General features: G+C 53.4%; 2 protein-coding genes across 2 annotated transcripts; both read right to left on the bottom strand.

Moving 5' to 3' along the window:
• Positions 1–293: 293 nt before the first annotated feature.
• LOC142004918 (olfactory receptor 4D2-like) lies at positions 294–5,392 on the bottom strand. Its single transcript, XM_074982597.1, has 2 exons — positions 4,485–5,392; positions 294–390 (listed from the first exon to the last, which is right to left on the bottom strand). Exons 1-2 carry the CDS (start codon positions 5,390–5,392, stop codon positions 294–296), a joined length of 1,005 nt encoding a protein of 334 aa, XP_074838698.1.
• An 11,722-nt stretch (positions 5,393–17,114) lies between these two features.
• On the bottom strand, positions 17,115–24,860 carry LOC142004916 (olfactory receptor 10A4-like). The gene is made up of 2 exons (XM_074982596.1): positions 24,729–24,860; positions 17,115–18,083 (listed from the first exon to the last, which is right to left on the bottom strand). Exons 1-2 carry the CDS (start codon positions 24,858–24,860, stop codon positions 17,115–17,117), a joined length of 1,101 nt encoding a protein of 366 aa, XP_074838697.1.
• Between the last annotated feature and the right edge of the window lie 1,609 nt (positions 24,861–26,469).

The following is a 26,469-nucleotide window of genomic DNA, read 5'->3' as shown; positions in this document are numbered from 1 at the left end:
GAGAAGGTTCATTATCCCCATTCCACAGATGGTGAAACTGAGGCATGGAAAGGGGCAGGGCCTTGCCTTAAGTCACCAAGCTGGATAGTGGTAGGCCCACACCCATTGGGTCTCAGTCCAGGGCTGGACGTACTCCCCTTGATCAGGAACGGCCCTATTAGTGCCCCTCTGAGCATGTTAGTCTATAAGGTGCCACAGGACTTCTTGTTGTTTCTGAAGATACAGACTCAGTCGGCCCCTCTCTGACAGATTTACAACAACCCAAGGGACGTGTTCCTTCACATGGCACGCAGTCAACCTGTGGAACTCCTCGCCAGAGGATGTTGTGGAGGAAACATCCGTCTCCATCCATTTTGCCCCCCACATTCTCTCTCTCTTTCCTGTTTCCCTTAGGGATCCCAAACCTCTTGCCAGGCTCAGGCGGCCTTGTGGATTTCAGGGCTGGAGACCTCTGATGGGTCCATGATGTGAAGTTCCCCCACTTGGTGATTTGCCCGACACTGAGCTGCTGGGGGAAGATCAGGCCAGGCTACAGAGAGAGTTGTTGCTGGACTGTGGCACTCTGGGCATGACACAAGGCGAGGGGATAACACAGCAGCTTGCACAGACCTGCCCTCGGTGGCTGGTCCCTGCCTTGGAGATGCTTGAGGGGGACTGGTCTGTCCCCTGGAACATCATTTGTCCTGCCACACAAGGAACATCAGCACCTCTCCACCAGTCCACTCTCTAGGCATCTCTGGGGACACTTGTTTGACCTTCGAGAACCACAAGAAGTCCTGTGACACCTAAAAGACTGACATATTTTGGAGCATTTCATGGATTAGCTTTGTGTGCGAATCGTGAGAGTCCCAGAGAGGTGTCCCCCAACCACCCCTGGGGCTGCGTGTGGAGACTAGCTCTGCACATCGCGTTCACAAATGAGCTGGGAAAAGGGATACACAGTGAGGGGGCAAAATTTGCAGCTGAACTACAGTTAAATCGCAGGGAGACGGTGAAAAGCTACAAGATGATCTTTCTGAACTGGGTGTTCGGGCAACAAAATAGTGGAAATATTTTGCAAAACTAGATTATTTTAAAAAAATTCAGTCAACTCTGCAAAGAACCAGACACCCCCAGTAGCTGCAACACACTGACAGAGACCAAGCTCTGTCCTGGGTCTGAGCTGCAAGCCAGCATGGGAGCCAGCCGAGTGTGATCAGTCCTGCAAACACCGGCCTTTCCACTGGACAAAAAGCAACCGTCGGCGAAGGGTCAACTTCTGTCCATGGGAGTGATGGACTGTCAGCTCACCATCAGCCTGGGGGCCCATGGGAACGGGGAGAATCAGCAGGACACGTTGGGACATTCTGGGCCCTTGTCAACACCCTCGTCCTGGAACTGACCAGGCTCTCCTACCTGAGTTGGCCCCTTTGGGGATGTCTATACTGGAAGACCAGGATTCCGAGGAGAGTCCACAGACCCTGGGGTGGTTAACCGAGGGCTGGAGAGACTGCACACCTGGCACATGTACCCTACCTGGCAGACTGACCCATTCGGAGTCGTTCTTCCGGGGTTTGGTCTTTGTGCCCTGGCGGGGACGTGCGAAATCGCAGGATCGGGGGTCAACAGCCGAGCCTGGTGCTTGTCACTCTCGCAAGGCGTGAAAGAGCTCAGCAGGAGAGTTTCTCCCCTTGGCCTCCCTCTGTGAGCACAGCCAGATCAGCCAGTGGTAGGTACGTCCATTCTAGCTACGCGGTGGCTGTACCTGGCATGGCAAATCGGTGGTCGACTGTGAGGTCTGGTGTTGACCTGACCTCGTTTGGAACCTCTCGTGAGGAACCATTGAACCCACATCCCAACCTGCTGCTCCAACGTCCACGTCACACTGAGTCAGCCTGAATCAAACCCTCCATGTTCCAGCCCTCCGCGTGCCCTTCCCAGACGCTCTAGCTCTATTCCCAGGGCGGCGTGGGAAACCCTGACTGTCCACCCAGCCTGACTGCCCAGAGGACGACTCAGCCGTCCCCCGGGAGTTAAGGGGGCCAACGTTCTACTCCTACACAGCAGGATCCCTTGGCCACGCCCCTTCCCCACCTCCCAGTCACCACCTTCTCCTCTCCAGCGGCTCATTCCCCTCCATGCTCATTCGCTGCCCCTGGGCTGGGGTCGGGGTGGGAGGGGCGGGAGAGGTGAGGCTCTAACTGGGGGTGGGGGCTCTGGCAAGAGGGGCTCCAGGCCGGGCTGGGTGTTGGAGAGCAGGAAGGAGTGAGGGCTGTGGCAGGGGCTGCAGGCCCCGGGGTGGGCTGAGGCTGAGGGGCTGGGGGTGCTGGAGGAATTCTGGGTGGGGGGACTCAGGGCTGGGGCAGGGGTTTGGGGCTCTGGGTTGGAGTATAAATGTGCCTCAGGCAGCTCCCAGTCAGTGGTGCGGGGGGCTAAGGTGGGCTCCCAGCCGGTTCTGGCTCCATGGTGGCCCTTGGAGGTGGCTGGCAGGACCGGCTCTGGCGTTACCCGCCATTTCCAGGACAAAGTGTGGAGTCAGGACAGGTGGGACCAGCCTGTCTTCCCTCCTGCAGCACCACCGACTGGGCTGTTCACGGTCTGGCCAGCAGTGTGCACCGGAGCCGCCCGCCTCCCTTTCCCGCCAGGAATTCTGGTCGAAATACAGATGCCAGATGACCCTAGTGGGACTGGGGAATACGTCTGATGGGCGCCCAGGGTATTTCTGTGCAGCGATTAATAGCCTGCAGCTGGCGGTGTGAGCTGGGCAGGGGTCCTGGGGCTCAGGCTGGGGGGATGTAAAATTCATAGAATCCTCGGGCTGGAAGAGACCTCGGGAGGTCATTGAGTCCAGCCCCCTGCCCAAAGCAGAACCAACCCCAACTAAATCAGCCCAGCCAGGACTTTGTCCAGCAGGACTTGAAAACCTCTAGGGACGGAGATTCCACCACCTCTCTAGATAACACACTCCAGTGCTTCACCTCCCTCCTGGGGAAACAGTTTTTGCTAATATCCAACCTACACCTCCCGCACTGCAACTTCAGACCATTGCTCCTCGTTCTGCCATCCATCACGACTGAGGACAGCCTCTCTCCGGCCTCCTTTGAGCCCCCTTCGCAAAGTAGGAGACTGGTATCTGAAGGACAATATGCAAATGAGGTACCAGATATGTAAACCAGTGCCTCATTTGCATTTTCGCTTTCCTTCACTTGCATGCCTCTTTCCAAAGAGGAGTACAAGTGGAGACCCAGCTGGCCAGCTTAAATCCACGTTTGCTTGTGTCCAGAGTGGGCCCTAACTCAAACAAGTCTTCTGATTGAGTCAGAACAATCGTCTCTCCCCTCAGCCTCCATTGGCTTCGGCTAAGCAAGTGAAGCTCTTCCAAACGCCTTTCATAGGCAGCTTTTCCACTCCTCTGAACATCCTCGCTGGCCTTCTCTGTGCTTGCCCCTGTCCGGATTTCTTAAACCGGGGAGGGCAGAACTGCACACGGTGTTCCAGAGCAGGGCTCCCCAGAGCCTTGGGTAATGGTGTTCACACTTCCCTCTTCTAAAGGGAGCAAAGCACACGTTGGGGGGGAGGTTTGTTAACACTGTGAGGGTTTATGGGTCTCGATAGTAACAAATTTAAAAACCATCGAGTGAAAATTAAAAAGAAAACAAAACCCATGATGCCTTCTTGTGCTCCCGGAAGGTCTGTCTACACAGCAGCCTTATTTCAAAGTTAGCTGCTCTGGAAGAGATTTTCCAGAAGAGCTTATTTCAGAATAACGCTGCTACACACAAACGTGCGTTTCAAATAGCACTTAGCTACAGTAAACTCTTCTGTGCCCAGCAGCCCTGGGAGCGAGAAGGTGCTGGATAATCAGATATTCTGGATGACAGAGAGGTACACCTAGCAGTGCATAACACTTAGGAAACAAAATATTAGATATAAAGAAACATACCAAAATGTGTGCAGAGTACTTTATTTACCACCAACAGCAGTGCTGTACAGTGTAAACTTATACGGGATTTGCTGCATTTATTTGCATTTACTCTCCCTATACTGCACTTATGGAAAACGTCACAGACATTCACTTCTGGTTAAAATGCCGGTTATTTGAGAGCACGGGATTAGAGAATGCTGGACATGAAAGAGTTCGCTCTATTTCCAAATACAGCATTTGCACTTCTGGGCCCTCTTTCGAATACAGCCAATGGACGCCCTACGGCTGATTCCAAAATCGGTTCTGTTCACTCTGCTGGCAGCCTCGATTTCGAAATAGCTCTTGTGACGTGGGCGCTGTTCCTCAGGGAATGAAAATGACCAAATTTGAAAAAAGCGAATTGTGATTTGTGAATTATTTTGGAATCACAGGCGGATTGTGCAGATGCTGGAAGAGTTAGCTTGAAATAACAAACTATTATTTGTTTGTTAGACTATTATTAGACTATTAGAATAATAACAGTTATTATTTCTAAATAGTTTTCCTGGGCAAACCCTACCCTGAGGAGAGTGTTCTGATCATTAGTCTTCTGATCGCCTTCTGCATCTCGGCATTCCTCAGCGCGTAGATCATGGGGTTCAGCATTGGGGTGATGACCGTGTAAAGGACGGAGACCACCTTGTCCAAGGTGAATTTCTGGAAGGGCCGCGCGTAGATGAAGATAAAAGGGATGAATATTAAACACAGAACAGTGATCTGGGTTCCACAGGTGGACAGAGCCTTGTGCTTCCCCTCTGTGAGGTGCGTCCTGATCTTGACCAGTATGATGGTGTATGAGATGAGCAGGAGAATGAAGATAATTATGGCCAGCACCCCGCTCTGGGAAACCATCAGCAGCTCAAAGAGGTAGGTGTCGGTGCAGGCCAGTTTGAGGACTTGTGGGACGTCGCAGTAGAAGTTGTCCAGGACGTTTGGCCCACAGAACGGTAGCTGGAGGATTAGCACAATCTGCACAGACGAGTGAAACAACCCTCCCAGCCACGTGCCCGCCACCAGCCCCACGCACACACCCCTGTTCATGATAGTCAAGTATTGCAATGGTTTATGGATGGCCACGTACCGATCAGCCGCCATCACCACCAGTAAAAAGACCATGGCACCGGCGATGAAGTGGAAGAAGAACATTTGGAGGATGCACTGATTGAATGAGATGGTTTTGCTCTGGGAGAGGAGACCCAACAGCATCTTTGGCACGCTGACGGTAGCGTCGCTGATATCAATGAACGCCAGGTTGGCCAGCAGGAAGTACATGGGCGTGTGGAGCTGGTGGTCGGAGATCACGGTGGTGATGATGAGGACGTTTCCCAGCCAGGTTGTCAGGTAGACTATAGAGAAGAGAATGAAGAGGAATTGCTTCAGCTGAGGGCTTTGGGTGAGGCCTAAGAGGACAAATTCTGTAACTCTCAAGGTGAAGTTCTCCTGCTCCATTCGGTGTCCTTCAATATTTACCTGGGAACTGAATAATACGAGTATTTAGCAAAAGGTTCTCAGCTTGAGAAAAACAATTGTCAGCTCCGCCATCCAAGAGGTTCCATCTCACTGTCTGATCCCACCAAAGCAAAAGCTCATCCTGGAAAAGGTGGGTCACTTCGTTTTGGTGTCTGTGGAGTCTGCTGCCGAACTTAAAGTACTTGTGCTTAAAAAATGTGAGGACATGTAGGTGCACCTATCGTGAGATATTTAAAACACCCAGAGGATGTAGGCACTTAATCTCCATTAAAATTTTGAAACTCTTGAGCAAAATCTTGCAACAAAATCTTTAAAGGAAAAAAACAAAAGACCTGATATTTTTGGTTCCAATTTTTTTCCGCTTGGAATATTTTTAAATGAGACAAAATGTTAATGTTCATTTAATTGCTATTCAAGACCCACTTTTTATTTTGATCCCATTATTAATGACATATTGCTTTTGATTCAGTCTTTGGCAAAAAGACCTGAATTGAAGGGGGTTTTATTTTTACTTTGTTGGGTATTCTCCCAGATACTCCCAAGCATTTTCTCTCGGTTTTCAGTTTGCCAATTGGAAAAAATAAGAGGGGTGAGGAAAGAAAGGGGAGAAAAATGAATGAGAATTTGATAAAATAATTTTAATTTTTAATTTTAATTTTATTTCACTTTTCGACTACTTGAGTATGTAAAGATTGAAAATTTTGACTCAAGATTCCATGAAACAAATATTTTGCTTTTAAAATTTCAGATCACTTTTTAAAAAAAAATGATTAAAGACAGATCTTGCCATCCACAATTTGTTGACAGAATTATGTACTTGCAAAGTCAATTGTTTCTGTAGGAAAATGTCAGCTCCAGAGAACAGGGTGAAGTTGCTGTGAGAAACTCAGGAGAACGGTTTTGTGGGAAAGCCACTGACCTTGGGCTGCAGAGACCAAGATACAGTTTTTGTCCCACCAGAGACAACTTGGCTACATCGACGCTAGAATCACCTGTTGACAGCAGTTACTGCTGGAAGAGACGTCCTTACAAAACTTCTACCCACAGATTGTGTCTGCACATAAAAGCAGGTCGATCTTTCAATCCGCTCTGTCAACAAACTGCCCCCCTCCCCCGCCCCCGGAGCATCTACAAGGCTTTTTAACACATTTTGCACGTAGCTGCTTCACAGGTTTTGTCAACGACACCCAACAAAACCCCAGTTTTGTCTCCACAACTGTAGGGTCGATGGAGCCCTTTTGTGCCCATAAACAATTCACACCCCCTCCTGGTGTGTGCTCTTCCAAGGAGAATAATAGAGGTAGATGACCAATTCCCCTCGATCCTCTCACTCCTGACCTCTCCAGGGCCCTTTAAAAACCAGGGACTGCGACTCACTGTCCCTTTGTGAAACAGGGCGATGCTGCAGCTCCCTGCCTTGGTAGGAAGGCTCTGAGGGCCAGTCCCCTGACGACCGTGAAGCACTCAGGTACAAGGGCCAGGAGGTGGATCTCCTGGGGACAAAGGCAGTGAAAGCGGACAGGACATTGCTCACCACTTTCCTGTCAACCTCAGAGGCTGCCGAACTCACTGCAGCTGCTCAGGAGTGGAGGCTGAAGACACGCCCAAGGACTCAGCTCCAGACAGCTTGATGTAAAAGCCTGAGCACCTCTGGGCTGAGCTAAGCACCCACAGCTGTTGGGTCAGCTGCTGGAGGAGACCCCTAAAGCTCCATCCAGGTACCAGCCTATGGGCAGCAGAGAGACACTCACAGGGATAGTACGGGATGCTCCTCAGTCCTTGTCGGACAGGTGGCTTTTGGACACTGGAGGCTGGCAGGTCCCAGGAGATGAAGGGCGTTCGGTGTCCGGCTCCCACTGAAATTCTGGGGCTTTGGAATTTCAGAGTAAAGCTTCTAGTGAGCTAAAGCTCCAGGGAATGTCAGCATCTCATTGCTCCGAGCACCAGCCTTTGGGAACGTACAAGTGGGGAGATTTATAGGTCTGTCTCCTCGCTGGAACTGGCCCCTCCTTCTCTGCTGGCCAGGACCACAAAGATCAGCTCTGACCAGACATCTCCCACTGAAATTCTGGGGCTTTGGAATTTCAGAGTAAAGCTTCTAGTGAGCTAAAGCTCCAGGGAATGTCAGCATCTCATTGCTCCGAGCACCAGCCTTTGGGAACGTACAAGTGGGGAGATTTATGGCTCTGTCTCCTCGCTGGAACTGGCCCCTCCTTCTCTGCTGGCCAGGACCACAAAGATCAGCTCTGACCAGACATCTCCCACTGAAATTCTGGGGCTTTGGAATTTCAGAGTAAAGCTACAAGACAGCTACAGACGGGTAAACTTCTCTACAAGCAAGCAGCCGCCCTGGCAATCTCACTCTGGTTTTATCTGCAGCCCCAGATACCTCCCATCGCTCTTTCTCGGTTTCATTCACACCACCACCTTGCCCCAGCATCTCTTAGCTGAGTCCTGCAGACCTGGTCTGGGAGAGCCAGAGGCACAAAGACCTCGGACCATCCTGGGAGCAAAGCAGCTGTGGTTTGTCCTTCCCCTATCTGCTGAGACTGCTCTGGGAACTCCAGGTAACATCTGGAGATCCCTTTGGAGGAGCACTTGCTCTGTGAGTGCCAGATGCTACCTCCCCGGCTAAGGCTGTTCTTTCCTGAGCGGTGCAGCCCTGAGCAGCTCTCATCTTAATGCTAATAACCAGTCCCCACCGTCGCACCGCACACTGTGTGAAGGAAAAGTCCGTACCTGCTGCAACTGGCCGTGGCTGTGACCTCAGAGCCGGCTGCCTCCCAACCATCCAGGGCGTCCTGTGGGGTCTGAGCTGATCATTGCCGTCCTGGCCAGCAGAGGAAGATGACCCAGTTCCAAGGAGGTGAGAGCCTCATAAATCTCCCCGTTAAGTGTTCACTAAGGCTGGTGCTGGGCATGACGAGATGCTGAAATTCCCCCAGAGCTTTACTAGGAAAGATCACGAAAGTTGTTGCTCTGGAGCTCTGGGGATTCGCCCACAAGAGGCGTCGTTAGTAACTTTAGGAACTTTCCGCAGGCTGACTTTGTGCCATGTGAAGAAACACTTCTTTGGGTTGTTGTAAATCCGCTCCCTGCTGATGTCATTTGGTCACCGACTAGTCCTTGTGCCACGGGAAGAAGTAAATAACTCTTCTCTATTCTGTTTCTCCACTGAGTAGAGGATTGTGATTTGCTTCGCTGACAGCAATTTCTCCTTTAGTCTCCCAGGTGGAGGAAGTTAAACTGTTCCAGCCTTGGAAGTGTTTATTCTGAGCAATTGGCTGGAGCAGAAAACGTTCAGTTTCCCCAGGGAAAACCTGCTTTGCAACCAGAACAAACCCAGTGTGGGACAGGACGTGTTTCGAAGGAACAAAACCATTGATTTGAATATCATTCTGGTTTTACAGAGCAGGACTGTGGCTGCTCCCTTCACTCTGGGGACTGAACTGCCCTGACAGCAGGTCCTGCCGTTGGAATGGGAACCAGGCGAGTCCCCAGGCCCGCAAGCGGAGCGACCCCACTGCACAGCACCAGCAGCGGGTGTATTGTGGGAATCCCACTGAGAGGGGCAGTAATATGGCTGTTCCTGATCAAGGGGAGGACGTCCAGCCCTGGACTGAGACTCAGCAGGTCTGGGCCCACCAGTTTCCAGCTTGGTGACTTTAGGCAAGGCCCCGCCCCTGTCTCTGCCTCAGTTTCTCCATCTGTAGAATGGGGATAATGGACCTTCTCTCCTCTGGAAAGTAGGTTGTGTGCTGCTGAAGAGATGACCTCAGAGTCAGTCCTAACTGTGTGACAGAGCCTCCAGCAGGCCGTGGTTCCAGCTGGGGACGTACAATACACTCTAGCAAGAGAAGGGGCCTCAATAGCAGCGCCCTTGTGCCCACACCAGGGCTCAGACCAGTGTCTGGTTAACACCTCTCCGCTTACACTGGTCTGTATGCTGAGGACTGACAAGCTGGGTGGGGCCGAGGGAGCAGCCCCTGGGGGGGTTACTGCCCAGCCTGCTCTGCCCCAGACCCAGCTGCTATTCAGTGGGGCGCCAGGGGAACCCCTCCAACCTCCAGAGGGGCTGGCCAGGGCCAGGACACCAGCCTTGGGGGGGGAGGGGGGGGGTAGCAGTGACATCACAAAGGCCTGTGGCAGGACCTCAGCCTATTGGAGGACAGGGATGACCTCACAGAGGGACCCTGAAAACAGCCAATCAGGACAGAGGCGCGAGGCGGGAACAGGAGCAGAGATTCCCGCGGCTTGGCAGCAGCCGGCGCCTCCCCAGAGTCTCTGCGGGGGCCGGAGGGAGAACTGGGACCGACGGGCGGGGCAGGAGGAGCCTCGTGGGCGTTTTCTCCTTCCCTGCGGCCGGTGGGGCTGGGCCCGGGGAGAAGGTGGGAGCCGCCGAGAGGTTTGGAGCCTGCTCGGTCTGGTTCCCCTTCGCCCCTTTCCCTCCCTCTGGCTGCCCCCTCCTGCCTCCGCCCCCTTTCCCGGCCCCCCGCCCGCACTGCCCGCGAGTGACCTCTGAGCCGGCTCCCGGACCCCGGCGTGGGCAGGCGGCTCCCACAGGCCGCAGGGCGGCAGCTGCAGGGCTGCACCTGGGAGTGACCCTGGGGCAGAGTCAGAGCCGGGCCTGAGCCAGACGTGGGCCCAGCTCATCTGCTCCTGGCTCAGGGAGCCCCTGGCACTTCAAGGGCCCATGTTCCAGCCCCGGCTCCAGCCAGGCTCCTGCCCGGCCACAGAATCCCCAACCCAACAACCAGTCCCTGCCCGACACCCCGACGTTGGCAGCTCTGCCCACACTGCGACTCCAGCCACAACATCTCACCCGCCTGCCCATGGGGGGTTTTACCCACACCAGCCGGTGCCCAAAGGAACCTGCTCAGCCCTACGGCGGGGGTGGGCGACCTTCTCAAACCACAGAGCCCAACTCCCTCTGAATTCAGAGCAAGGGGCCAGCAAAGAGCTGGGAACAAAGCTCATCTGTATGGCTGGAAACATCCCACTGAACTGGGAACTGACGTGAGTGACTGTCGCATCTATTGGAACAAAGAGATAATGTTAACAAATCCTCGGGACCGGATGGTGTTCATCCAAGGGCATTGGAACCTGTCCTTTGGATCAGCTGTCGTACGTAATGACGGGAAGATTGCTCATGGGACACCAACGTTTAAAAAGGGCTCGAGAGGTGACCCCGGCAATTCCAGACTGGTGAGTCTAACGTCAGTTCCGGGCAACTTAGGTGAAAAAATAAAAAGAATAAAATTGTCAGGCATGGAGAAGAACAGAATTTGATGGGAAAAAAGTCAACCTGGTTTCTGCAGAGGGAAATCACGTCTTACTCACGTGTTGGAGTTCTTTAAAGGGGTTAACAAACACACAGACAGGGGAGACCCAGTGGATTTAGTACACTTAGATTTCCAGAAGGCCTTTGACAAGGTACCTCATTAAAGGCTCTTGCGTAAATGAAGTTGTCCTGGGATAAGAGGGAAGGTCCTTTCCTGGACTGAGAACTGGTTAAAATCCAGGAAACAAAGGGTAGGTGTAAATGGTAAATTTTCCTAATGGAGAGGGGTAACTAGTGGTGTCCCCCAAGGGTCAGTCCTAGGACCAATCCTGTTCAATTTATTCATAAACGGTCTGGAGAAGGGGGTGAGCAGTGGGGTGGCTCAGGGTGCAGATGACACGAAACTGTTCAAGATCGTCAAGACAAAGGCCGACTGTGAAGAACTTCAAAAAGATCTCATCAAACTGAGTGATTGGGCAACAAAATGGCAAATGAAATTTAATGTGGATAAGTGGAAGGTAACGCACACTGCAAAAAATAACCCCAGCTGTACCCACAATACGATGGGGGCTAATTTAGCTATAACTAATCAGGAAAGAGATCTTGGGGTTATCATGGACAGTTCCCTGAAAACCTCCACGCAGGGTGCAGAGGCCGTCAAAAAGGCCAATAGGGTGTTAGGTATTATTAAAAAAAAGGGATAGACAATAAGACAAGGAGTATCTTACTGCCCCTATATAAATCTATGCTACGCCCACCTCTTCAATACTGCGCACAGAGGTGGTCTCCTCACCTCAAAAAAGATCTCCTGGCACTGGGAAAAGGTTCAGAAAAGGGCAATTCATTGATTCGTGGTTTCAAATAGGGCCCATCTGAGGAGAGGCTAAAGAGACTGGAACTTTTCAGTTTAGAAAAGAGGAGGCTGAGGGGGGACATGATAGAGGTGTATAAAATTACGACAGGTGTGGAGAGGGCAAACAAGGAGAAGTTATTTACTTGTGCCCATAATACAAGAACTGGAGGACACCAAATGAAATTAATGGGTAGCAGGTTTAAAACTAATAAAAGAAAGTTCTACTTCACTGAGCGCACAGTTCACCTGTGGAACTCCTCGCCAGAGCAGACTGTGCAGGCTGGGACGGTAACAGAATGTCAGAAAGAGCGAGATAAATTCCTGGAGGTCAGGTCCCTAAAAGGCTGTTAGCCAAGGGTTGGAATGGTGTCCCTGGCCTCTGGTGTCAGAGGCTGGAGACAGATGGCAGGAGAAAAATCATTTGATCATTGTCTTCGGTCCCTCCCGTCTGGGGCACCTGGCACTGGCCACGGTTGGCTGACAGGCTACTGGGCTGGATGGACCTTTGGTCTGACCTAGTGTGGCCGTTCTTATGTTCTAATCAGTGAACCTGGAACTCCCCGATTCTCTGTAACGGGACGTCTGCTGCTGCCGGCGTCTGGAGCTGTGGGGTGCGAGGGGCGAGGGGCAGGGTTCAGGCATAAGGCTCCCAGCCCCCACAGGCACAGCCAGGGCCAGTCTGTTCGCGTACGTTCGGGTCTCCCAAAGCAGAGGGAGACGAGACACCTGGAGCAGGGGCTGGGGGACGGGTGAGCCGCGTGGGGTAATTGTCTGCACTCCCGGCGGCGGCAGTAAGGGAAGTGAATGGGCTGGGAAAGCCGGGGTCCTGGCCAGTGGCTCCCAGCCCTCCCGCTCACCCCCTCCCTCCATCGCTGGCAGGGCGAGAGAGGTGGCAGGGGGCATTCACAGCTCCTCGTCTGGCTCCGGCAGGACCGTTCTGGGCTGCCTGGGCTCTGTGCAGGGCGGCAAGGCCAGGCCAGGGCCTGCAAGGGGCTCGTCCCGACTCAGCCCCTCCAAGTCCCCGTGGGCATCTGGCAGGACGGTCCCCGTCTTGTTGCTCTGCTGAACTTCCGCTAGTCATTGGAGTGTCTCCCCACGCCAGCCACGCAGCCCCATTCAGCACCAATCCTCCCCTCCTACCCTCCCTGCCCCACAAGTGGTGAGAATCAACGTGCTCTGGATGGAGCTGTGTGGAAATTGCTCCACCCAGCATTACAATGCAGCCACCTCTGGGGTGGGACGTGACAGCTGCCTGACAGCGCACTGCAGTGCAGCCCCGGAGTCACTGCCCCAGTGCTGAAATGCAGCCACTTCTGGGGTGGGGCAGAGGCGCTATATAACAGCACCCACCAACGCCGCCGTGCACTGCAGCATTGGGGTGAGAAAGACTCCATGGCTGGTGAATGGCAGGGTGGGGCCATTGCCTGAGGACAAGGGCTGAACCTCACCCCTGCTTTCCTCTCTCCGGATGGCATCTCCCAGCCGTAACCTCCCGGGGAGACAGATGGGGAAACAGGCCCAGACCTGGGGCAGAGCCTCAGCCAAGGTCGCCCAGCGAGTCACGGCAGGGCAGGGCTGGGCTGGAAGCCGTTGTCCTGTCACTCAGCCGCAGCCCTTACCCACAGTACGATCCATCGCACACAGGTCTGTGCTGGGCCGAGTTCCCAGGGCAGCCGGCAGGGTCTGGCCCCCTCTGCGTTCCCCACACCGGCAGCACGTAGCTCTCCCCCGCCCAGAGTCCCCGGCCGGTTCCGCTTTCTTGGGGCGAGGGGGCCGATGGAGGGGAGGACGATCCGGGCGCAGGAGAGCAGCAGCCCCTGCGAGGAGCCCGAGGGACAGAGGTGTCAGCTGGTCCCTCCCATCCACGGTCTTCTGGCCTCCGCCGGCTGAGGAGGGAGCTGAACCTGCCCCAGGTGCTAAGACGGAGGCTGATCCTGCCCTGGGGCTGAGTCGGGACTGAGCCTGCTCCAGCGAATATTCACATCCCCAACTGCTCCTGGCCTGTCTCTCCGACAGCTGGGATGGACGTCTGAGCATCCGATTTCAACCCCATTGCTCAGCCCAGGCCACCTGACCCCTTGGGCTGCTGTGGACGACAAGTCCCACATCCCTGAGATGTGTATTTGACGTCTGAGCCTGGTGTCTAGCCCAACAGCCTGGTTCTGTGTATGTGTGGCTACGTCTACACGTGAAGCCAACATCGAAATAGGCTATTTCGATGAATAATGTCTACACGTCCTCCAGGGCTGGCAACGTCGATGTTCAACTTTGACGTTGCACGGCACCACATCGAAATAGGCGCAGCGAGGATACGTCTACACGCCAAAGTAGCACACATCGAAATAAGGGTGCCAGGCACAGCTGCAGACAGGGTCACAGGGCGGACTCAACAGCAAGGCGCTCCCTTAAAGGGCCCCTCCCAGACACAGTTGCACTAAACAACAAAAGATCCACACAGCCGACAACTGGTTGCAGACCCTGTGCCTGCAGCATGGATCCCCAGCTGCCGCAGCAGCAGCCAGAAGCCCTGTGCTAAGGGCTGCTGCACACGGTGACCATAGAGCCCCGCAGGGGCTGGAGAGAGAGCATCTCTCAACCCCCCAGCTGATGGCCGCCATGGAGGACCCGGCAATTTCGACGTTGCTGGACGCGGATCGTCTACACGGTCCCTACTTCGACGTTGAACGTCGAAGTAGGGCGCTGTTCCGATCCCCTCATGAAGTTAGCGACTTCGATGTCTCGCCGCCTAACGTCAAAGTTAACTTCGAAATAGCGCCCGACGCGTGTAGCCGCGACGGGCGCTATTTCGAAGTTAGTGCCGCTACTTCGAAGTAGCGTGCACGTGTAGACACAGCTTGTGTGTGTGTGTGAGTGTGTGTCACACCTCCTCGTGTGACTCTCAGCACTCAGACATGTCTAACACAGCTACAGAGCCAATGTGTGTAATTCTCACACGATCACGGCACCGACACACAAGTCACACCCAGCTTCAGGGCATCTCCAGCGTTCATCAGACCCCTCACTTGGCCCCCCATCCCCAGGTTCGGTGCCGCTCTACACACCGGTGACAGAAATGGCTTCCACAGCCAGGGCACAGCTCCAGTCCCGGCACAGAGGTGCCCCTGCCCAGCTGGGCTGGCGTGGCCCTTCTCCCCACGGCGGGCAGGATCAGCCCCTGCCTCAGCCCCAGGGCAGGATCAGCTCCCACATGAGCCCCAGGGCAGGATCAGGTCCCATCTCCCCCATCAGGACACACAGAGCCTGTGGGACTCCCTGCTACAGGACGGGCTGGGTGGGGAGAGGGGGGCAGTGGGGAGTGGGAGGGGCTGGGGGCTGGCTGGGGGGCACCATAATTATCCCTCTTCCTTGCAGCTCTCTGCTGGAGACCCGCTCCCCTGGCCCCTGGGAGCTTTCTCTTTTCTGAGCGAAAGGAGCCCAGGTCTGGCCGGCTCCCCCACAGCTCATGTTCTCTGCACCTTCCACCAGCCTTGTGCTCTTCTCCGCACCTGCTCCCCCTTCTCCACAGCCTCCTGCAAATGTGGGGCCAGCCCTGGGCACAGCCCCACGGAGGCTGCTCAGCGCAGAGCGGGGGGAAGGAATTGCTGCTCCTGGCTGGCTCCCAACACCCGGCAGTGCCGCCCACAAGCAGGTTGGTGCTTCTGGCAACAGTCTCACCCTGTTGACTCCTCTGGAGCTTGTGCTCCGCTCTGAGCCCAGATCCCTTTCTGCAGGACTCCTCCCTCGACAGCCACTTCCCCGGCTGGGTGTGACACGGATTGGGCCTTCCTCAGGGGAGCACTTTGCACTTGGCCTTATTCAGCTTCACCCTATTGACCTCAGGCCGTTTCTCCAGAGTGCCCAGATCATTCTGAATTACGGCCCTGTTCTCCCTCCCAGCTTGGTATCAGCTACAGACGTAAGCAGCGCACTCTCCATGCCCAGACCCACATCGCCGAAGTTACTGAACAGAGCCTGTCCCCAAACAGACCCCTGCAGAGCCCCCCTTGTTCTGCCCTTCCAGCAGGGCTGTGACCCATTGATAACGACTCTCTGAGAACGGCTGTACAGCCAGTTATGCACCCATCTTACAGCAGCCCCATCTCAGTTGTATTTGCCTAGTTTATTGATAAGAAGATCATGCTCGACCATATCAAATGCCTGACTAAAATCTAGGTACACCACATCCTCCCCTTCTCCCTTGTCCACAAGCCTTGTTATCCTGTCACAGGAAGCCATCCGATTGGTTGGACATGACTTGTACTTTACAGATCTACGCTGGCTGTTCCCCAGCCCCTTATTGTCTTCCAGATGTTTGCAGGTAAATTCCTTAATTACTTGCTCTGTCCTTTCCTGGCACAAAAGTTAAACTGATTGGTCTGAAATTTCCTGGGTTGTTCTTTTTTCTCTTTTTAGAGTTAAAGCAACGAGGGGTCCTGTGGCACCTCACAGACTAACAGGAATGTGTGAGGATGAGCTTTCGTGGGCAAATACCCACTTCCTCAGCTGCAGGTGCTCCACGAAGTGGGTCTTTGCTCACGAAAGCTCATGCGCATCCATTTCTGTTAGTCTATAAGGTGCCACAGGAGCCCTCGTTGCTTTTGCAGATCCAGACTAACACGGCTGCCCCTCTGATACCTTTTTAGAGACAGGCCCTTTATCTGCCCTTCCCAGTCCTCTGGAATCTCTCCCGACTTCCAGGACTTTTCAACGACCATAGCTGAAGGCTCAGACACCTCCTCTTTCAGCTCCGCCAGTATTCTGGGAGGCATTTCATCAGGTCCTGGTAACTTGCAGACATCGAACATTTCTAGGTCATTTTTAACTTACGCTTTCTTTATTTTATCTTCCACACTTACCCCCTCCCCGCTGGGACTCCCCATGTTCACCATTTCTCCAGCAGACTCCTTGGTAAAGACTGAAACAAAGAGGGCATGAAGCAGCTCTGCCATTTCCAATTTTTGTTGATATTGTTCCTCCCTCCTCACTACGCAAGGAGCCTGCCCTGTCCTTGGCCTTGCACTTGCTTCTAATACATTGCTGGTGGATCTGGAGGTGCAACCAACCACTTCTCACATCCTTCTGCAGTATCAGGACAGCCCCCAACCCTCTCCCTGTCAGCATCCCACATGGTATCGTCAGGAGCAAGGGGTAGTAAGGAAAAGAGCTTCACATAGTCTGACCTGGGAAGGACATGGCCGGCGGAGGTGGACCTGGAATGAAACATCTCTCCTTGGAAGCTCTGTTTTCCTTTGACTTTTCCAGGTTTGAAAGTCGAAAATCAGGACCATACTCTCACTAAACCTTTTCCTTTGGCAGGGGGGTGGGGAGGTTCCAATGAATTATAAATCCGAGGAAACCGTTCTGCCTTTTGAATTTCAAAAACTACAGAAATTTTAAATTTTGGGGTAAATTGGCAACAAAAGTTTCTCTTCCATTTTCAAGACAAGACAAAGTCTTTCAAAAGAACAAAGAAGTTGAGAGTTGTGAGAAATTCAATAAAATGTTTATGAATTTCCCTTCACCAGGACCCCCAGTGCCCAATTTTGACTGACTTGGCTTCTCATTCTCTAATTTCTCCAGAGGTGAGAAAAGCTGCTCTTCTGTACAGTTTTTCTCAAGGCTCTTTTCACCTCTTTGTTCCTCAGAGTGTAAATTATGGGGTTCAACGCTGGTGAGACGATTGTGTTCAATAGGGAAATCAATAGGTCACTCTCTGTAGTAGAGCCAGTGTTGGGCACCAGGTAGGTGATGAGGGACGTTCCATAGAACACAGTCACCACCATGAGGTGGGAGGAGCAGGTGGAGAAGGCTTTACGCCTTCCCTCCGCCGATGGCAGCTTGAGAATGGTGGAGGTAATGCAGATGTAGGACAGGAGTGTCAACAGGAAATTGCCCAGGATGAACACAACTGTCACCATGAGGGCTACAGCCTTAATCTGCAAAGTGTCGGCACATGCCATTTTCAACACTGGTGGAACATCACAGAAGAAGTGATGGATGCGGTTGGAGCCACAGAAGGGCAGGCTGAAGAGCCACGTGTTCAGAGGAACGCCCACCGAGATGCCAATAGCCCATGCAGCCCCTGCAAGCAGAGCACACACCCGGACGCTCATGATGGTTGTGTAGTGCAGGGGGTGACATATGGCCACATAGCGGTCATAGGCCATGGCTGCGAGTAGGCAGCATTCTGTGAGGCCCATGATGGCACTGACGTACATGCCTGCTGCACAAGCTGCAATGGAGATGGTCTTTTCCTCCACCAGGAGGTGAGCCAGCAGCTGAGGGACCACACTGCTGGTGAAGCAGATTTCCGAGGTAGACAGGTTCACCAGGAAGAAATACATGGGGGTGTGGAGGGAGGGGCTCAGCTTTATCAGCAGGATAACCAGCAGGTTCCCCATCAGGGTGAGCAGGTAGATGACCAGAAGCACCACAAACAGAAGGATTTGCAGCTCCTTAAGGTACGAGAACCCCACCAGGAAGAGAACATTGGAGATGGTCTGGTTCCCTCCAGGGTCGCCCTTGGAAGAGGTCATCTGCAGGGGGACAAAGAGACTGGGGCTGAGGCACATCAGAAATGTGACTGCAAATTACAACGTTTGTCCTGGTTTCCTTCCTGTTGGGACCCTTCTGACTAACACCTGGTGAAATTTCTCTGTAAATAACAGCGACTGACCCAGCCTTGCTCAAGCCTTAAAGAAGCATTGGGGACATTTGGTTTGTGTGCTCAAGGGTCTGTCTCTTTGAAGTCAGGTTGCTCCGGGCTCCTCACTGTCACTGGGTTGAGATGTTCACTGTCTTCTCCTGTCCATGTGAAGGTGAGTTTCCCGGAGTTCTTCATTTTCTTCTGATGGAAGAGCCGCTTGTCTCTGTCTCTCTGTTTCCAGTCCACGTTGTCTGTTCGTTCCATTTCCAACAGCTCTCGATGGGGCCATTCTGTGTGAATGGGACGGAGCTGGACCTGACGGGGGTCTAATTCCCTCAGTGAATGCGGCGCTGTGTAAGTTGTGTCACTTCCAGTGGGAAAGTGCATTTCCTGCTGTGCGTCTCTGCTGTCTCGCTGGTCTGAAAGGCGTGGTGAGAAGGAATGGTGCGGTAGGCTGAGCCCATGGCTGTGGATCAGCCTGGCGCAGCCCAGGGGTGAAGGTAACAGCTGTGTGTTTGAGGTACTCTTGTATGGCCACCCCCGGCCCTTGGGGGGCTCTCCATGGGCTGTGTAAGATATGTCAGTGGGGGTGGAGGCAGGTGTCTGAAGGCTGGAGGAGGGAGCATTGGGGTGGGGGAGGGCAGAGGAGAAGAGGTGGGTGGAGAAGGAGGGGGAGCTGGGAGCGTTGAGGGACCAGGGCAGGGGGCAGAGGGTGCTGCAGTGAGTGCAGGGGGTTGCGGGGGAGGCCTCGTTGTGTGTGGTGGTTAAGGGCAGGGGATGGGGGTGCAGAAGTCAGGAGGTTGGGGGGACTCAGGGCAGGGGGTGGGAGGTGCTGGGTGGTTATGCACCAGGGAGATGATGACCGACAGGGAAGGGCCTGTGAGGGCAGGGATGGGTCAGGCAGAGGGTTTGGGGGGTGGGAGGGTTGGCGGTGAGGGCAGGAGCTGGAGGTGCAGATGTCACAGCAGGGTTTGGTGTGTGGGGTCTCAGGACAAAGATGGAGGGGGATGGAGTGAGGGGAGGGGGCTCAGGACAGAGGGCTGGAGGGGTGCGTTAGGGCAGGTGTTTGGGTGGGGGGGTCCTTGCTGGGGTGTGGTGGAGTATGTGCAGGGTCTGTGAGGGTTGGGGCAGCTCAGGGCAGGGGGTGGAGGGTGCCAGACGGAGGGTGCGATGTGGGGGTCAGTGCAGAGTCTGGGGGTGAAAGTGTCACCGCAGCCGAGTTCCCGAATACGATTTCTCAGACGAGGGCACATTCTCCTCTCACTCGTATGTTAGTGATACGAATAATCACACCAGTGCCCGGATTCCCCTGCAGTGACACCTCACACAGCAAACGAACACTTGGGAGCCTAAACACGCTGGAAACCGTTTTCCGATGGAGAAGCCCTCTGACTCTCAATGACACACGCTCTCCAAGAGAGCAAAGAGAGAACATGAAATCACAGGAGCAAAGGAAAGGGTGAGGCTGAGCTACGCCCAGTGCACATCACAGAACCTTTTCAAACAGAAAAGTTTAGAGCATGAGCTTTCGTGAGTTAACTCACTTCTTCAGATTCTTCAGAAGTGAGTTAACTCACGAAAGCTCATGCTCTAAACTTTTCTGTTAGTCTATAAGGTGCCACAGGACCCTTCGTTGCTCTACAGATCCAGACTAACACGGCTACCCCTCTGATACTTTTCAAATAGCTGTGAGTGATATTTTCTAAACATACAGAAGCGGTGAGAATTCTTGTGTCTCTCTTAAGAGCTCCTTTGAGGAACCTTCACTGACGTTACGAAGGACTTTCCTCAGCACGAGCATGGCACTAAGTGCAGAGCTGGCCGGGGAATGGAATTTCCATCCCGTGGGAAATGCCAGTGTGTGTTTTCACACTGAATCAATATCAAAAGTTGAAACAGCAAAAACTCAAATTACAGTTCACAAGAGTCCGTATGAACTTAAAGATCCAACACAAAATGTTTTCTCAGTGTTTACGGATGGAAAACATCCATATCGATTAATTCTATTTCCAGAATGGATTTTGGTTTATGTTTTCATTTCTTAGTTGCCATTTGGACAGGCTCTAAACAAATGGAATTATTTCATTATTTGGCCTTATTTAGTTTTCAGAAGAGAAGAGTGAGGGGGGGATTTGATACTCGCCTTCAGCGTCCTGAAGAGGGGCTGTAAAGAGGGTGGAGAGAGGCTGTTCTCAGTAGTGACAAATAGGACAACAAGGAGCAAGGGTCTTAAGTTACAGTGGGGGAAGTCTAGGTTGGATATTAGGAATAACTATTTCCCCAGCAGGGTGGGGAAGCACAGAAATGCGTTACCTAGAGAAAGCAGTCAAGTAGCACTGTAAAGACTAGCAAAAGGGTTTATTAGGTGAGCTTTCGTGGGACAGACCCACTTCTTCAGACCAGAGCCAGACCAGAACAGACTCAATATTCAAGGCACAGAGAAGTGGGTCTGTCCCACGAAAGCTCACCTTATAAACCATTTTCTAGTCTTTAAAGTGCTACTTGACTGCTTTTTGTTTTGATGGAGTATAGACTAGCACGGCTCCCTCTCTGTTACTGTTACCTAGAGAGTTGATGGAACCTCTGTATCAAGAAGTTTTCAAGTCGCCGCTTCACAAAGTCCTGGCTGGGAAGATTTAGTTGGGGTTGATCCTGCTTTAGGCAGGGGGCTGAGCTCAATGACTTCCTGGGGTCTCTTCCAGCCCTGGCATTCTACGATTTACTCACCACTGAGAATAAAGTCCGGGGAGATTCTTGTCATTGAAAGCTCAGTGGTAATTTCAGTGCTCTTCCGGTCACCCAGACAGCCCCTTTAGAAACAGGAGACCATGCAACAAATTAACAAAGCCCCATTGTGTAACGAAAGTGCTCAGATAAATTCAGCTATGAGAGACCCCCTCTAAATTCGTGGGCTTCACCTGTGGAGCCTGTGCCGTGGGCGTATTCAGGAGAGGATATTCTCATGAGAAGAGATCAGATGGAGCCCACCCAGCCGACTGTGCTCAAATTCGTAACCAGCACACACCTTACACTGCTTACGCAACAACAGCTACACTCAGAGTCAGTGGATAATGAGGAGGAGAAGGAGGAGGAAGTCTGGGGAGCAGAGGGGAGAAAAGACACCACCTTATGAAACAACAGGACGGGCAGTTCCACCTCCCAGCTGCTGCTGGTGCTGGACGTGCTGAAGGAAACAGGTGTGTTTATTACATTCACTGGCTTCTGGGACCAAGTCCCTCAGGCCAAATTTCTTGCCCTGTTCCCCAGAGGAAAACAACACTGCCTCAGGCTGCAACAAACAAACGTCACTGAGAGAATCGGTTTGTAGGAAGTTGTATCATCGTCATCCTCATCTTCACCTGTATTTTCTAAATTAAAACCATTCTGAGATTCGCTCTCCTGGAGGATTATTTGACCTGTTTTGCCTACAAGGAGGACTGATTTGTCCCAGGAAGACACCCCAGAGTCAGGGCTGGGACAACCCCCAGGGCTCACGGCTGCAGTTTCCTGATGCTCAGACTCTTGTCTCAGAGCCATGATGAGAGCTCAGGAGCTCTGACTCCCATTCCCACCTGCTCTAACCATTACACCCCACTCCTCTGCCAGAGATGAGAGCAGAACCAGGAGTCCTCACTCCCAGACCCACTGCCCAGACCACAGGGCCAGATTCTCCCTGACCCCAGGGGCAGGCAGAGCCACCCCTGCTAGGGCCCTGGCTTTGGACGGGGTAGAGCAATGAAGGCCCACGTCCCCTCTGCCACCACATGCCGGAGAGGTAGAGAACCGGTGGCTTTAAGCCCCACTGTGCGCCCCTGAGTCTGGGGAGAGTGACTGAGGCAGAGATTGTCCAAGTGACCTAGGTGGTTTGGGCACTGGTTATAAACAGGAAATGGAAGCGGGTGCTCAAATCCCCTAGGCAGCTCTGAGCTGGCACCTGAGATGTGTGCGGAGCTGCTGCCGCTCTCGGGGCCAGGAGGGGATCTGGGCTCAGATTCTCCTGACTCCTGCGGCTCCATCCTGCGAGCTGGGCGGAAGGACTCAGACGGGGCAGCGAGTGGTCCGGTGGCACCTGAGAGACTGACAGCGACGAACTCAGTGGGCAGAGCCCGTTTCCCAGCTGAGACGAGCCCCACGGGGGGGTTTGCTCCAAAAGCTGCTCACGTGTGTGTGCGCAGGGCTGATTTCCTAGGGGCGGGGGCAGCTCTCACGCCCCAACCGTCCCCCCCGCCAGAACTCACACCCCAAACTGCCCCCACACCGGAACTCAAGCCCCGAACCTCCCCCCACCCCCCACTGGAACTCACGCCCCAAACCGCCCCCCTCACCCCCCACCGGAGCTCACACCCCAAACCACCCCCCACCCCCCACTGGAACTCACACCCCAAACTGCCCCCCGCCACCGGAGCTCACGCCCCAAACGACCTCCCCACTGGAACTCACGCCCCAAACGACCTCCCCACTGGAACTCACACCCCAAACCCCCCGCCGCTCCCATGGGGCATCACCTCCCACAGCCCCCCCACTCTAAACTAATGTGCCCCCAGTGTATGCGTGTGTGTGTGTGTGTGTGTGTGTGTGTGTGTGTAAGTATCCGTGTTTATGTCTATAAGTGTCTCTGGGTGTGTATGTATGTGTGTGTGTAAGTATTTGCGTGTGTCTGTCTGTGTAAGTGTGTGTGTGTGTGTGTGTGTCTGTGTGTGTGTCTGTGTGTCTATCTGTGTGAGTGTGTGTGTGTGTGTGTGTGTGTGTGTGTCTGTGCAGTGCAGGCTCCGCCCCCGGGGCAGACCCCTCCTGCTCTGGTGCAAAGTGCTGGGACGGGGCCCTCCCTGCTCTGCCCATCCCAGGCCAGGGCCGAGCAGGGGTGTCCCTGGCTGCCCCTGGGGTCATTGGGAATCTGGCCCTGTTGTTACTGAAATATCGGTCCGCCTAGCTGAGAGCCAGTAACGACCAGACAGGGCTAAGGAAGGGCTTTACTTCTGCAGAAAGAAAGGTGAGCCAAGTACATGGGTACAAAGACTCCGCCTGGATACAGAGCTGAAGAGCCTTTTATAATGATAACGAGATAAACTCCAGCCAAGCTAACATCTCACTGGTGTTTACTGCAAGTTCTCATAACACTGCTTCTCTGCACAAGCAAAAGCAAGCACAGGAAAACCAGTTAAGGGCCAGTTTCATCCGCTTCGTGGGCACTTGGGGGGTGTAGTTCAAAAGTGTAAACTGCTGAGGACCTCTCACATGACGGCTGTTGATTTAAGATGGCTGCAAACTGCCCAGGCCGAACGTTCCTGTGACAGTCCCCCCTTCGGGCCTGACAACCCAAAGGCTAGTCAGGCCCGTTGCTATACTGATTGCAAGGTGGGAGGATCTCTGGGTCGTAGGCTCCGCTCAACATGGAGTCTTATATTATCTGAAGTTTTAGCAAGAGGAGTCTCACTACACTGCAAGCAAACTAAACAACAGCATTTAACTACCACATAGATTAATATAAACCCAGCTAAAATTAACAATCCGGTCTGCAGTATTGATTTCAACATTCCTCCTAACCGTCCTCCCCAATTCGGAAGCCAGTCAAACATATGATCCCACCAACTGTCGCTGGGTGGGACATAGGCGGCTTCTACTGCTTCTTGGGCTTGAGCTGCAGCCCTGACTACATTCTGATACATTTCTGTGGAGGTGTCATTAACAGACACACAACATTTTTCTCCCACTAGAGCACACCCCACCCCTTGCGCTGCTGAAAGATAATCCAAAGCTGAGCGATTTTGGAGTGTCATGGTGCGGACCTGGGCCAGTTCTGCAGAAAGCCCTTGGATTGCTTGTCCCAGGTCATAGACGGCTGACTCTGTAACTGTGGCAATCTCTTCTAGCACCATTTGCAGGCAGATTACACAGCGCCCCGTACATGCATCGGCGACTCCAGTAACCAAAGGGATAATACCAGCCATAGAGCACCCAATAAGTGTTCCTGTGGTAAGGGGCTCCTTCCAAGACCCATTTAAGGCCTTATTTATTCGATTAAGGGCTTGTTCCCTGGTTTCCTCCTCATCCCTAAGGGCAGCGCCTTGGACGTTACAGACCTGCCCTTTAGGAAGACTGTTATGTATGGTGAGATGAGGGGACAAATAGCCTGTGTAACATGTCCCTGTCCAGTTTGCAGGAAGGATCTTATAGGCCCTCTGCCCACAAACAACATACTGGTCTCTGTAAGGGGTCTGTCCTCTACACCAAGTCTGAGTGTCTGTAGCCACCACCCATCGCTCCATCGCACAACTCTGAAGGCCCTGGTTCCCACCAGGAAGCTGTACCCACTTGTTTGGTTCCGCATAAAGCACCATTTACCCCATACGACAGAGGTGACAGTGTAGTCCCAATCTTGGGGGCCGCTCGGACTTCCCCTTGTTCTATTCCAAAAATTGTCATCAGATGACCCCTTCCAGGCAAAGCCATCCAACACAGCTAAGTCAGGGGTACGCAGGGGTACTGCGTCCATAAGAACTCCCACCTGTGGGGTCACAGGGGTGTTTGCACGCACCCAGCAGGAAGACTGATTTGTCGTTTGTGCCACAGTTTTTGCAAGAGTCACAAAGGAATTGCGCTCATGACATTCTACTGTGTCCCCAGCCAATGTGAGCACATAAAAGGCGACCAGGTACTGCTGCGTCATGTTAGTCCGTGACCTCCTTTCTACGACCCCTTCGGAAGAGAATTTTTACCCCTTCCAAGGGCTCAGCAGTCCAGGCCTCGTCTGCTCTTGGCCCTTCCGGTTCATGCAGGAAGGGCTAGCGGAGCTCCCCCGACGTCCGGCGTCATCTTCTTCTGGCCCTGGCCTAGGGGCTAGCTTGAGCCGCGTATGGTGGATCCAAGTACCCTTTTCCTTTCCACATACCGCAGTGTGGGAAGTAAGGAGAACTTGGAAAGGACCGACCCACCGGGGCTGAAGGGTCGCACTCTTCCATTCTTTCACACAGATCCAATCTCCTGGCTGGATTCGGTGAGCAGGTACATCTGCTGGCAAGGACTGGAACTGGGCTGCATGCTCGTGGAGAGAGTTGAGAGCAGTTTGGAGGGTGGAGACATAACTGGTCAGTTCCTCGTCTCCCCAGGTGACCAGGTCAGTCACAGGTCCCGGGTCAGCAAATCCAGTATCTGGCCTGCCAAATAAAAGTTCAAAAGGTGAGATACCACGTCTGCCTCGAGGGGCAGTTCAGACAGTGAAAAGAGCAAGAGGTAGAGCTTGAAGCCACCTGAGACCAGTCTGTGCACATATCTGAGAAAGTTTGAGCTTTAGAGTTTGGTTCATTTTTTCCACCTGGCCAGAAGAGGGTGGTCTCCAGGGGGTATGCAGGAGCCAGGTGATGCCCAGGGCCTATGCGATGTACTTGATAACCTGAGCAGTGAAGTGAGTGCCTTGGTCGGAATCGATGGACCTAGGTGGGCCAAACCTGGGAATAATACGGTTTAGCAAAACTTTCCCCACTTCCAAGGCCGTGGCCCGTCTGGTTGGGAAGGCTTCAACCCACCCGGTCAATTGACACACAATTACAAGGAGGTGTTTGTAGCCTTGGCATTTAGGCACCTCTGAATAGTCAATCTGGAGTCGTTCAAAGGGGGTGTATGCCCAGAGTCTCGCACCAGGGGGGCCTTTAGGTTCCCCCCTTGGGTTAAACTTCGCACAGATATCACAGGTTGATAGAATTCTTTTGGCCTCTTGAAATACACCTGGGGCGTGTCAGGGAGTTTTCATCCCTCGGGCATTATCGCCCCCGTGGGTCAGGGGAAACAAGCCTTTGGCCATTAAACATCATTACAGGTACAGGTAGAATCTAAAATCACATAGGCTGCCATTTAACAGCCCCCTGTAATGGTCACTCTGAGTCAGTTGGTTTCCCCGGTAACCCTGAACTCATAAACAACTCATGACCTGGGGTTTAAAATCCAGGCACCTGACTGGGCGCAGGTGGAAAAGCCTCTAGAAGTTTCCACAGCCCAGAGGACCTGTTTGAAAGCAGGCCCTCAGAACGCTCGCATGTAAATAGCCTCATGAATCATGCATGAGATCATAGGATATAAGGCGGCGCAGCACAGCGCTCGCTGGCCCTTCGCGCAGATACAACTCCGCTGCCTGTATGGGGAGGTGTTGGTCCTTGAGGCGTCCACCAGCCCCTCGGCCAGCTGCCTCACAAGCAGCGAAGACTTTGCGAAGAGCTCCAGCCTGAGAAGACTTTGCGAAGGGCTCCTGAGTCAACACCAGCACCGCCCAGCAGGTCCGCCTG

The sequence above is a fragment of the Carettochelys insculpta genome, chromosome 32 (genome assembly GCF_033958435.1).
Source record: "Carettochelys insculpta isolate YL-2023 chromosome 32, ASM3395843v1, whole genome shotgun sequence".
Lineage (NCBI taxonomy): Eukaryota > Metazoa > Chordata > Testudines > Carettochelyidae > Carettochelys > Carettochelys insculpta.
This window is presented reverse-complemented; position numbering and strand designations above follow the sequence as displayed.

What these genes read in the sequence shown, in the direction of transcription:
- LOC142004918 (XM_074982597.1), bottom strand. Translation starts at nt 5,392, where the DNA reads ATGGAGCAGGAGAACTTCACCTTGAGAGTTACAGAATTTGTCCTCTTA. An exon ending in AAGGCGATCAGAAGACTAAT is followed by an intron (nt 391 to 4,484) that starts GATCAGAACACT and finishes TTGGGATCCCTA; the next exon opens with AGGGAAACAGGAAAGAGAGA.
- LOC142004916 (XM_074982596.1), bottom strand. Translation starts at nt 24,860, where the DNA reads ATGACGCAGCAGTACCTGGTCGCCTTTTATGTGCTCACATTGGCTGGG. An exon ending in CAAATCAGTCTTCCTGCTGG is followed by an intron (nt 18,084 to 24,728) that starts GTGCGTGCAAAC and finishes GTCCCCCTGCAG; the next exon opens with ATGACCTCTTCCAAGGGCGA.